The 12,504-nt window shown below is 46.7% G+C and overlaps 1 protein-coding gene across 2 annotated transcripts in view; it reads left to right on the forward strand.

The window, feature by feature from the left end:
* The first annotated feature begins 6 nt into the window (after positions 1 to 6).
* DOK7 (docking protein 7) overlaps positions 7 to 12,504 on the forward strand; it is a 39,712-nt gene continuing 27,214 nt past the window's right edge. For both annotated transcript variants that reach the window (XM_019553282.1, XM_019553283.1), the window contains exons 1-4: positions 7 to 88; positions 179 to 224; positions 2,981 to 3,211; positions 8,006 to 8,206. In XM_019553282.1, coding sequence (XP_019408827.1) covers positions 35 to 88; positions 179 to 224; positions 2,981 to 3,211; positions 8,006 to 8,206 — 532 coding nt within the window. In that variant the 5' untranslated portion in view covers positions 7 to 34. The remainder of the gene's footprint in view (positions 89 to 178; positions 225 to 2,980; positions 3,212 to 8,005; positions 8,207 to 12,504) is intronic.

A 12,504-nucleotide genomic window follows, 5' to 3' on the forward strand; every position in this document is an offset into this window, starting at 1 on the left:
CCCCGGCGGGCGGGGAGGGGAACCATGCCTGAAAATGACGGATGCCGTGGTGGTGGAGGGGCACGTCCGCTGGAGGGATGGAAAAAAGGTCCCCGCTTTGCCTCTCCCCAGGGACCCTTCCCCCCGCCCCTCTGTCCCCACAGTCCCGGCCCGGGCTAACTCTGTGCTCTCGTTGCAGTGGAAGAGCAGGTGGCTGGTGCTGCGCAAGCCCTCGCCCGTGGCAGGTAAGGGCGGCGCGCGGGCCCGGGGTGGGGTCGTGGGGCCGGTCCTGACCCGACAGGCGTGGAGTGGAGGAGTCGGGCTGGGAGCGCCGCCCGGCCCCCCAGCCCGCAGGGGACCCGGGGAGCCACCTCCTGCCTCTGGGACCCGGTGTCAGTACGGCCCGCCGAGGAAGAAACCAGGGGGCATCTGTGCTCACCCCTCATACGGCCATTGGCGCGGCCTCGACCCTGGCCCCCACCCCTGGCAGTGTCGCCCGTCCCGCTGTTGTCACTACAGGCTCCCAGAGACAGGGTCAGGCCCTGTGACAGAAACCCCCCCCAGCCCTGACACTTCTCACCTGGGGGTGGGGGGGGATCTGTCCTGACCCCTAGTACAGCCTTCAGCACAGCCTCGGCGCTGGCCCTGTCCCCCTGGCGATGTTGCCCCTGTTGTCACTCTAGGCTCCCGGAGAGAGGGTCAGGCCCCGTACAGAAACCCCCCCAGCCCCAACACTTCTCACCAGGGAGGGAAATCCTGTCCTGACCCCAAATACAGCCATCAGTGTGGCCTCAGCCCTGGCCCCGACCCCCTGGCGGTGCCCCCATGGGAAACTGTCCGCAGAGTTGGCAAAAAGTCGGCACTTGTTAAGTCCAGAGCTTGTCACAGGCGCCCGGCTGCTCTAATGCTCCCCCTCGGCCACAGGGCTTCCCCCCCTGCTTGCAATAGATGTGGAGGCTGAGGTCCGGTGCAGCTCGACGCGGGTGGGGGGGATGGACATTGGATATGACATTAAAAAACTCCACATGGCAATTACAAGATATGTCTCTTATATCACTCGCTGTGAACCGACTTCCAAATACCAGTGTTTTCTTGCTTAAAACTTGCATTTCAAAGCAACTGTTATTTTTTTAGTTTATGCCAAAATGGCATTTTAGTCTATTTTTGTTTTTGTTTGTAAAGCCTGGCCTTTTAAGTGGCATGGTTTTTTTTTGAATCCACACATAGTAGTAGTTGGACCTGGGGTAGTATTTAATCAACATATTGACATGAAATATCACGTCAGTTCAGCTTTTAAAAAGACCAAAGTAAAATGCTGTAGGCTAAACTGAAACAAACATTTCCCTTTCCATGTTTCCTGGATAGAAATTTGAAATTTTTCCTCAGAAATGATATTTTCCTATGAGGGACTGAAGTTTTGACAACACAGCCAAAGTTTTCCTGCAGGGAAATGTTGCACAGTAAATTACTTCCAGCTCTAATCCTGGTTTTATATGTATATGTTTTGTGAGTCTGCTTTACCTAAGAACGGATGTTAGAATCGTGATTAGCTATTTCTATGTTCTGATGTAGAGTATTATTTCTCCATTACTTTGGCTTAGGAATAATTTTGCACAATTGGAAGTGTTAAGTATTCAGTATCCTCAGTGCCTCTGCTGATCAGGTCTATGGTTTATAAAGACAGGAGTTCCTAACATTGATATCTCATCTGCATCCCAACTTCTTGAACCCAAATTTGAAACCTCGATTCTTCCAAACCCTGCATATTGTTACTCTGTGCAACTTATTTTACTTTCAAATGGAATTTATTATAGCAAAATTGAGCTTTTTTTGTCTAAAGTCAGCGTGCTGTTTCTTTAAGTGTCTTAGGGCTATGCAATGTGTATCTAAAAAAGCACCCTTAAACTTTGTATTTGCAGCTGTTTCTGGTAACAGGTGCAATACTGCAATCTAGCATGTCTGCAAAGTTTCCCTTTAATTAACGTACAGTGCATTTTTCAGTTGTTTTTCACCTCGTTGGAGGGGTGCCTGTGCTTTGCCCAAATGTGAGCCATAATGGCAGCTTGCCAGGCCTCGGAGTGCCCCACCTAACATTCATAAAATGGAACACGGGCAGCTGCCTGGTCTGTAGCCTGGGACTAGGTGTGAGCAATGGAAGTTACAGGGGAAAAGCCTTGGCTTGAGCTTTTTGCATTTATTTCCCTCAGCATGGAGTACAACAGGGTGAGAAGGGGAGCTGCAACCTGTGTGGAACCGGTGTCCTTGCTGTATCAAAGAAGGATGTAACCCGTGGTGCTTTTCCTTGTTGAGCTGGATATCTGTGAAAAGCTCGCCTCCAGCACACCCCTCGTGCCGTGATAGTTTCATCGCTTTACCTAGATATGAAGCAATAAAATAACTTTAGGAATGGGTTAAAGAAATGGTGACTGCGACTGAATAGAGAACAAATAAAGGTGCACAGCACATAATGATTATGCAGCAGTATCCCCTGCAGAATATTTTACAAGGCCGCCTGAGCTGAGACCAACAGCCTTTCTGGCAATATAATCCATTCACCACTTAATAGTTGAGTAATCTGGGAACTACTATAAGAAGTTCATTTAGGTTTGCTGCCTTCTAAAGGAAGAGGATTTGACAATACTGCTAACTCTAGCCTTCCTAAAGTAAAAGCTTACATTACAGTAATGCCAATTGGAAACATTCAAAAATCACAAGTCAAGCCCCTCAAATTATCAGGTTGTCTCACAAATCATTAGCTTTTGAAAGCAAATGACCAGTTTGGAGGTCTTTTTAATTGCCTTCTTATTTCTGAGCCTGTAAGTTAGACTTGAGATATATTTTCAAGCTTTCTTCACAGACACAGGGCCTAGAAATGTACCTTAACAAGGTGAGCTCAGACTGCAACCATGCAGTTGCCAAAAACATTAACTGTTGAAGCTGAGTCCTGAGAATTATATTGACTGTTCTGCTTCATGTTTTCTGACAATGTTGCTTCTTTCAGATTGCTTACTCATGTTGGTGTACAAGGATAAATCTGAGAGAGTGAAAGGGCATAAGGAGAGGAGTAGTGTGACCTTGGAGGACATCTGTGGCCTGGATCCTGGGCTCTCCTATGAGGGCTTGAATCACACACTTGCCATCATCTGTCTGTCTCAAGTTGTGATGCTGGGATTTGAAAATAAGGAAACTATGTATGCATGGGATGTCCGGATCCGCTACAGTTTGGGGGAAGGTAAACTTTGTCTTGTCCTACTTTTTTTCCCCCTCTTGGAAAAACCAAACCAAATCAGAGCTGACATACAAAAATCTGGGTACAGTTCAGGAGAAGATTATTGCTGGTCCCAGAGTAGAAAGACCTTTTCCACAAGATCAGATTAGGTGCCATGGACAGTAGGTCATATGTGTGATACTGTGTACTAGGAGTGTATCACTAGTACGTACTTATTAGTACTGGCAGTTGGGTTGTACTGTTACATTTGGGTTAAAAGGCCAGAGTTTTATTCCTACCCTTTCAAGTAGCTGTGAGAGTTATAAATTACTTGTGTCAATAGTTTTTGGATTTATTATGAGTCCTTGGGCTCAGAGAGGACAAGAACTCTGAAAGGCAGAGCCATGATTAGAACTCGGGACTGGCTAAATTAGGTACACTTGATCTTTCCTTGTGATAAGGGGACAGACTAGTTGAATTCTTGAGGTCCCTTTTATCTCTGTTTTCTAAGGTTTTAGCTCCCAGTTCCCTGTCCAGTCTGTAGAATGTGCTGCTCTGGTAACTTCTGCTCTTGACTCCATATAACAGCAAAATCCCACAGAAAAGATACCATTCTTGGAAATACCTTTTCCTCTTAACTTCTAGGTGTCCTTCATTTTCTGTTCTGTGATTCTAACTTGTGTTGTAGTGACCACAAAGTAGTAATAGTGTTCTCATAGAGATAATCCAGAGTAATTGGATTTTAGTATATTGCAAAGTTTAGCATGACAGACATTTATTATTTGCTGATGATCATGATGATAGTAATCTATTTGTATATAATGTATCTGTTAATGGTAATGGGCTTTTGCTATACACAGTATAAATAGAAATGCAGCCCTTTCCTGGGAAACCTTGAGGATAGGTGAAAATAAGATTTAAGCACAATAAGAGACCTTTAGGAAAGTGCAAAGTCAGGTGAGTTTGGTAGGTTTCTTGATCTGACTCTACTGCAGTGATTTTCACTCAGGGTGCTGTAGTATCTTGGGATGCCTTGAGATCCTTTTAGGGGTGCTGTGGGATGCTATGCAATATTAGCATTGTTAGGTGAGCAAACATGATTCACAAGTTGTACCCAGGGATTTCAAATAGGAATCAGTAGGTTCAAAATATTCTGCCCTGTTGTGGTCCTTCTTAGTTCTGTGCAACAGAAGAATTGCTCTATTATTTTTCTGTTGTTAAAAAATGAGTGAAAAATAAGAGCTGGCATTTTCTGTGGGGTATCTTAACTCTAAAAAGCTTAACCACTGTTTTAACCGATATAAAAGAGAAAAAGATACTGGAAGGTAAGGAAAATGAGACGGGATAGAGGCAATTCACACTAAGTCTTGGTAGTCTTGAAGTTAGGGAGATTCTGGGCTGAGAGGGAAGAAGAACGAAGGTCAAGGGCTTGAGGAGGCAGTTACAATATATTGGGAGGTAGATATTTTATGCGATTTAGGGATGAGAAGTCACGCTATTTTGCAGCAATGGAGGTGGGCAGTAAATTTAAAATAGAAATAGCTGGTTTTCTGTAGCAGGAGCCGGTACAATATGGTTCATAGGCTAGATAGTAGAGATGGTCAAGAGTCAAGTGTAGCGGAGACAGTGGAATTAAGGAAATCAGTTATAAATTGGAGGGGGCTGAGAGATGAGATTGTGAGCAACAGGACAGAGATAACAGGACCTCGATGGACTGGAGCTCATAGGATGAGCTGAGGTTAGAGAATAAATTTGTAGAATTAAGAGAAATTGGGAATCCTAAAGGGAGTGCACTAAGTAACAGAGCAAGTTTGATGGTTCTGTGCAGAGTGGGAGTGAAGCCTTGGGAAACCCATTGAAAACATTGCAGTTCAATATGGAAACTTCTGCTTTCTATGGTTAAATTGTACTTGGGCCTGTACCAAAAAGTTTTACTTCAGGTCTGAAATTCTCGCAGATTTGGAGGTGTACAGATCCAGGGTTGTTGGTATAGAGGTGGAACGCTATTTGCTGATCTTTGGTTTATGCAGCTGTGGCATGACCAGTTAGTGGCTTACACCATTTACACCATATTTGGTAGAAGAATAGATCTCCCAAACTTAAAGTCTTGTAGCTTACTAGTAAAATACCTCCCAGTACAACTCCTCCGATCAGTGTTCAAAGATTTAAGGGTTGAGCAAGGGGTTGCCTGTAATAAGGATTTAATTAAGGATTTGTTGTTTTGGGAGCATTAGTAGATTTTTATTGATAAGTGGGGTGAACAATTGCATATCAAAGCTAGAACATCACATGAATATAGACTTGCTCCCCAGCATTATTAGAGTCAGGGCTGTAAGAAGAGCTGTAGCGAGATCTATCCCTGGCCCCTCATGCATTTCTCTTGTATGACTTTGTGGCTAATTCTGATAGAACCTTAGAAAGTTACCAAATGCAGATCATGGGTGAAGTATTGACTTGTAGCTAGAGGGTCGTTTGTCTAAGAATACAGCAGAGCTTTTGGATGAGAAGCAAGAGTTAGGCCTAGTATAAGCTCATGGCATTTGACAGATGAGAAAACCAAGTTGAGAAGAAGGAAAGAATTTTCATAAGAAGGAGAGTTAGCAGAGTTAAAGGAAGCAAGTGCCATATTTGTATCTGAACAGAGTACTAAGGAACTGAGTAGTTTTTGTAGTTCTTGAGTACATGCGAGGACTTGAGAAATATGCTGAAATGTTAGAGTACAGGTAGAGAAAATGTACTTTTTATGCTTACACTGTAGCTGGGCCTGCACCAAGAATTTGTCTTTAATTAGATGTACTTCTGGACTGTGACTCAGTGCTGGGCAGTATTGCTTGTATAGCTAAGTTGGACTAGTCCAGGGGTTGGTAATAGTTTTGGGTCGAGTGCCAAAAATCCTGCACCTTGGACTTTTAAAGATGTTGGTGCACCAGGGACGGTTGGCAGGGGAACTGCAACAGGCCCAATTCTTGCCAGGGAAGGGGCAGTCTCTGCCCCTTCCCTGCTGTGCTCCCTAAAGTACATGCGCAGCCCCTGCCAACAATGAGCTGGGCCAGGGCTCTGGACCCCTGCCAGACCCTGGGCAGGCCCTTGCTGCCCATCATGGAGCCTGGGCTGCTTACAGCAGGCAGCTGCAAATGGCTGCACCAGGGTCCAGAGCCCTGGCCCAGCTCATTGCTAGCAGTGGCTGCATATGCACCTTGGGGAGCAGGGTGGGGAAGGGGCCAGGGGAAGCACAACAAACCCCAACTAACCTGGAGCTTCCAGCCACCTACTTTTGCCCCTCGCAGCCTGAAGTGCCATTTCACTGACCTGGGTGCAGCTCCCAGACTGTGCATGTGGTGAGCACAAGTCCTGAGGCATGGAGATGGTACAGCCCTGAGGCTACCCAGGTGGGCTGTCAAGGGGAGCCAGTCTTTCTGCCAGGGCTGCAGCTGGCAGGGGGCAGCACCTGCAGCTGCCTCTACCTTCTGCCGTGGGGGGGATCTTGGGCTGCACTGCTCGTGCCCTGTCTTGCTCACCAGTGCTGCAGCCCCATGAGCCCCAATGTGTTGCTGTGTAGCTCCATGTAACATGCTGCACCCCTTGCAGGCACCTAGCTCTTTCAGCTCCATGTTGCCTGCATCTGCATGTGCTTCTGCACAGCCCCTTCCCGGCTGCATGCACCAACGTGTATGCATAGCTACCACTACTAAGGAGCCTGGCCAGGGCACCAGAACCCTGTGCAGCTGTTTGCATCCTTCTGGCTGCCTGCCACAGCCAGCCTGGGTTCTGGGTAGCTGCAGTAGGTAGCCAGGAGGCTGCAAACAGCTGCACTGGGCTCTAGAGCCCCAGTCAAGCTCCGTGGTGGTGGTAGCTGCACTTATTCCTTGGGGTGCACAGCTAGACAGGGGTCAGGGTTGTGCTGCCCCAGTCCCCTTCCCAGCTCTGTGCCCTGAGGTGTATACACAACTGCTGCCACCACAGAGCCCAGCACAACTGTTTGTAGCCTCCCAGCTGCCTGCCACAGCCAGCCCAGGCTCTGGGCAGCTGCTGCCTGCTGGGGAGCCCAGGCTGCTTGCAGCAGGGCTGGCAGTCTCCTGGCCACCTGCTGCGAGCAGCCCAGGCTCCATGTCTGGTAGCTGCCCACAACCCAGGCTGGCTGTGGCATGCCGAGCATAATGGCCTCATGTGCCATTCTTTGGCAGGTGTGCCGGGGGTTGCCTACTCGTGGTCTAGTCCTCGAGCAGCTAATTCAAGGCTGCCATTTCAGAACTATCTGGGCATCAACAAAAACCATAGGGAAAAAAGTGCTCTGAGTTCTTTATTGGATAATGATGGATCTAAATGACCTAGTTGCTGTGGCTTGGTCTGTACTAGAGATACTCACCCTCTGGCCTGTGGACTAAGATACTCACCCTCAGGCCCATGGACCCATGGCATCTGGTCTGTGGGGCTCTCTATGGGGTGGGAAATTTGGTGGCATGGGAGTAGTGGCAAGCTGTACTGCCATCCTCCTTTGCTGTCAAATTCCCAAGCGCTATGGGACTGGGCCATGTCCCCTTCCCCTGTAGGGCCTGATTGGGGCTGGGCTACTCCCCAATCCCCCGCATGCCCGGATCAGACCCTGTCTTGCTACCTTAAGCACTAGATTGGGCCCTCTGCCTGGATCCGCCCCACTGAACTGAGCACCTTCCATCTGGTCCAACAGCGAAAAAGCCTGGGCACAACTGGTTTATATAGAAGAAGTAAATGCAAAGATTTTTGTTACAGACAGACTTGCCTACTTCTGTTTTCTCCAGTAATTAACCATTTTCTTTCTGGGTTTTTTTCCCTTAATAGTTCACAGGTTTCATGTTTCTGTAGCCCCTGGAACTAAACTGGAGACTGGACCTGCTACCCTGCACTTCTGCAATGACATTCTAGTCCTTGTAAAAGACGTCCCACCCACAGTCATGGGACAGTGGAAACTCTCAGACCTGCGTCGATACGGAGCTGTTCCTAATGGATTCATCTTTGAAGGGGGCACCAGGTGTGGCTTTTGTAAGTAGATTTTCTTCATTTAAAAGTTGCAGGCTTTTTATCAATTTGTTTTACAGATAGATAAATGCTGGTCTGGTCAGCGTGTCTGTCATGGACCTGATCCTGAAGACCTGTTCCATGTGAGCAGTCCTACTGATTTCAGTGAGACTTTTGTGAGTCAGATGCTGGAGGCTTTGGCACTATTATTGAGACAAAAACAATGTTGCTGAGGTGCATGCTGTGTGAACATTGCCAGATGCCTTTTTGGAAGATCTGCTTCAGTCTGACATGAGTTATGGGTTGCTCTAAGTGGGTTCTATGGGAGGTCAGAACAGATGATTTGGTGGTCTCTTTTGACCTTAACACAGAAGGATGATTAAACTATTTTCAGTTGTGCTGTGGAAGAAGAGACTTGTGTGGAAACCAAGAAGATATAATAAGAATCAAGGCTCTGTTGTGTAAGGATCTTTGCAAACACTCACAATATATGTTGCATTTTCTCACATATAATCTGTGCTTTTTCCTGAAAACTGGCTAGGGATAATAGGGGTGTATATTATATACAAGGAAAAGGGATCTATAGGGTCTGGAAATATGGCAGAGTGGTGGGGAAGTGGAGCAGTGGCAGTGTCGCCAGATGTCTGGACCCGTGGGGAGTTTCCATCTCCAACTGCATACCAAATTGGGTTGGTATGCAGCTGGACACAGTGCACTGAGTCTTACACGGCCCTGGGCCTGGTGTGCAAGGTGTACCTTGCGTGGAGGCTCTGAAGCCACATACTGGGTCAGACCCAGTGTGTCAAGTCTGGGACTGCATGCTGGCTCTGGAGGCACATGCTAGGTCTGACTCTGTGTGCTAGCTCTGGGTCTGTGTGCTGAGCCTGGAACCATGCACCAGGGCAAATTGGGAGTTACCCGAATGCACGGTTCCAGTTTGGCATGCAGCCCCAGAGGCAGCACATGGAGTCAGATCCCACATGTATCTCAAGAGCCAGTGTGCATGGTCCCAGGCAGCGCATGGGGTTGGAGCTCCAGAGCCAGCATGCAGGGTTGGACTCAGCACGAAGCCCTGGATCTGGTGTATTAGGTTAGTCTGTGGGCCCAACCACCACGCAGGGCTGGCAGCAGCCTCAGGAGCAGGCTTGGCTCCCTTGCTGCTGCCACTCACCTCTATCAAAGATATTTTATTTCTTCATGCTCACCTTCCAAATCGAGGTGGTCCTATAATCAAGGGTGTGCTATATATGAAAAAATATAGTACCCAGAAATAATTTACCATGTGATGAAAAGGAGTGGAACTTTACTGTGTGTTCACTGCTTTCTTTGCATGCTCTTTCCTTATACTAAGTGGAAACCAGACTGCAGTAACTTTGCTCTCAGTGAAAGCTGGTTAGTTATTGTGACATGATTTCCATTTACTGTGGAGTAAAAGCATGCAGAGCAGCTGACTGGGGCAAAGGCCATCCCCCTTTTGTTCAGCAGTAAGTTGACAGTGTGGCCATACCCTAAGATATACCCTGAGATATAATTGCTGCTGTAAAGAGTTTTCAGTCTACTCTGAGATGAGAGAAAGTGAGTGCATGAAACCAAAGAAGGAAATTGGAAGTGACTACATTTTAACGGGAATAAGGTTTTACGGTTGCATTCTTTACGGTTTTTTTTTACTACAATCTATTGTTTCTAAGAGTTTCAGAAGTTCTCTCTTGAGATGAGGCTCAGCGTATCCTTATTTTATTAGATGAATTTGTAATATAAATTTGTCCTATCAAACCTAGCAATTGATAGAAAGTGAGGCTGCAAAGGGGTAGGGAGGGGGCAGAGGTGGCAAGGAGACAGCATAAGCAGAGGGCAAGCCGCTTGACCTTCCCATATCACCTGCTTCCCCACTGCTTATTCCCCCTGCAGTGGTGGGAGGGATGAATTAAAGACAACCCTTCAATAATCTGATTCTCTATATAGAATATTACAACAAATTTGTAGATTTTCCATATATTGAATCTAATCACTGGGTGGGGGAAGGGGGACATCTTAAATTCAGGGTCATCTTACAGTTGAGTAAATGTAATAGATTAAATCCAGCATCGATTTGCATCATCATATGTTTCTTATAGGAGAAAGTGTAACTTTTGCTGTTTGAATATTCCTGTAGTACTGGGGCTCTCTGTAAGATAAGAACTGTTGTGAAAATAACTGTGTAAACTCTTGGTAAAGTGTAAAGTAGTTCAATGATGCTGTGCTGCCAGTATTTTCTATAGATTTTTATGCAAGCACTAGAAGGGCAGATATTTATTTTTCTTCCTTATTAATGGGGGCTTTAAATGTTGGCTTGATCAAATTCTTGGGTTTTCAGAAGAGGGGAGAAGAGAGGCTTTTGAGAAGGAGAGAGCAGAGGCTGGTGAGGGAGTTCAGGAAATGGGTTGTATTTCAAAGAAACCTTACTGAGGGCACAGGAACAAACTATCCCGATGTACAGAAGAATAGCAAATATGGCAAGCCCTCAGTGATGAAAGAACAGGTTGGGGACTGTTTAGAAAAGCTGGATGTGTACAAGTTCATGGGGCTGCATGCAATATACCTGAGGGTGCTGAGGGAGTTGGCCAATATAATTGCAGAGCCACCTTATCTTGAAAACTTGTGTGGTGATTGGGGGAGGTTTTGGATGATTGGAAAAAGGGCAACTATAGTGCCCATCTTTAAGAAAGGGAAAAAAGAGGCTCCAGGGAACTACAGTGTAGTCAGCTTCACCTCAGTTCCTGGACAAATCAAGGAGCAGATCCTCAAAGAATCCATTTCTAAGCACTTGGAGGAGAAGAAGGTCCAGGGGGTCAGATGCAATACACCTGATGGGGCTGAGGGCATTGGCCAATATGATTGCAGAGTGGATTCAACAAGGGCAAGTCATGCCTGACCAACCTGATTGTCTTCTATGATGAGATAACTGGTTCTGTGGGTGTAGAGAAAGCAGTGGACGTGATACACGTTGACTTTAGCAAGGCTTTTGATACTGTCTCCCACAACATTCTTGCAAGCAAGCTGATGAAGTTTGGGTTGGATGAATGGACTGTAAGGTGAACAGACAGCTGGCTGGATTGTGGGTCGTAATCAATGGCTCAATGTCTAGTTGGCAGCCACTATCAAGTGGAGTGTCTCAGGGGTCAGTCCTGGGGCTGGTTTTATTCAATATCTTTATTAATGATCGGGAATATGGGGTTGATTGCACCTTCAGCTAGTTTGCAGATGACTCCAAGTTGGGGGTAGATAGACTGGCGGGTAGGGCTAGGATTCAGAATGACCTAGACAAATTGGAGGATTGGGCCAAAAGAAATCTCATGATGTTTAATAAGAACAAGTGCAAAGTCCTGCGCTTAGGACGGGACAGTCCTATGCACCGGTACAGACTGGAGGCTGACTGGCTGGACAGCAGCTCTGCAGAAAAGGTCCTGGAGGTTACAGTGGACAGTAAGCTGGATATGAGTCAGCAGTGTGCCCTTGTTGTTAAGAAGGCTAACGGCATACAGGGCTGCATTGGTAGAAGCATTGCCAGCAGATCAAGAGAAGTAATTATTCCCCTCTATTCAGCAGTGGGGAGGCCACATCTGTGGTACTTTGTCCAGTTTTGGGCCCCCCCACTATAGGAGGGATGTGGACAAGTTGGAAAGAGTCCAGTGGAAGGCAACAAAAATGGTTAGGAGCCTGGGGCACATGACTTAGGAGGAGAGGTTGAGGGAACTGCATTTATATAGTCTGCGGAAGAGAAGACTGAGAGGAAATTTGATAGCAGCCTTTAACTACCTGAAAGGTGGTTCCAAAGAAGATGGAGCTGGACTCGTCTCAGTGGTGGCAGATGACAGAACAAGGAACAATGGTCTGGTCTCAACTTGCAGCAAGGGAGGTTTAGGTTGGATATTAGGAAAAACTTTCTCACTAGGCAGGTGGTGAAGCCCTGAAACAGGTTTCCTAGAGAGGTGGTAGAATCTCCATCCTTTAAGCTTTTTAAGGCCTGGCTCAATGAAGCCTTTGCTGGAATGATCTAGTGGAGGATTGTCCTGTTTTGAGCAGGGGGTAGGACTAGATGACCTACTGAGGTCCCTTCCAACCCTCATTTTCTATGTTTCTAATATTTGGCATTAAACATCAAGCTATTCCAAAGTAGGGAAAGAACAAGAACAGCAAGGGCAACTTTACACGTGCTCCAAGGGGGGCGCTTTAATTGGAGTGGCTCTTGGGAGCCGCTGTAATTAAAATGCCTGCAGCATCTCGTGTATTCAGCATCCCATGCTGTAAAATGGTGGCAGGTGTGCTTTAATTAAAGCTTGTTC

This window comes from Crocodylus porosus, unplaced genomic scaffold (genome assembly GCF_001723895.1).
Source record: "Crocodylus porosus isolate Cpor-Errol unplaced genomic scaffold, CroPor_comp1, whole genome shotgun sequence".
NCBI lineage: Eukaryota > Metazoa > Chordata > Crocodylia > Crocodylidae > Crocodylus > Crocodylus porosus.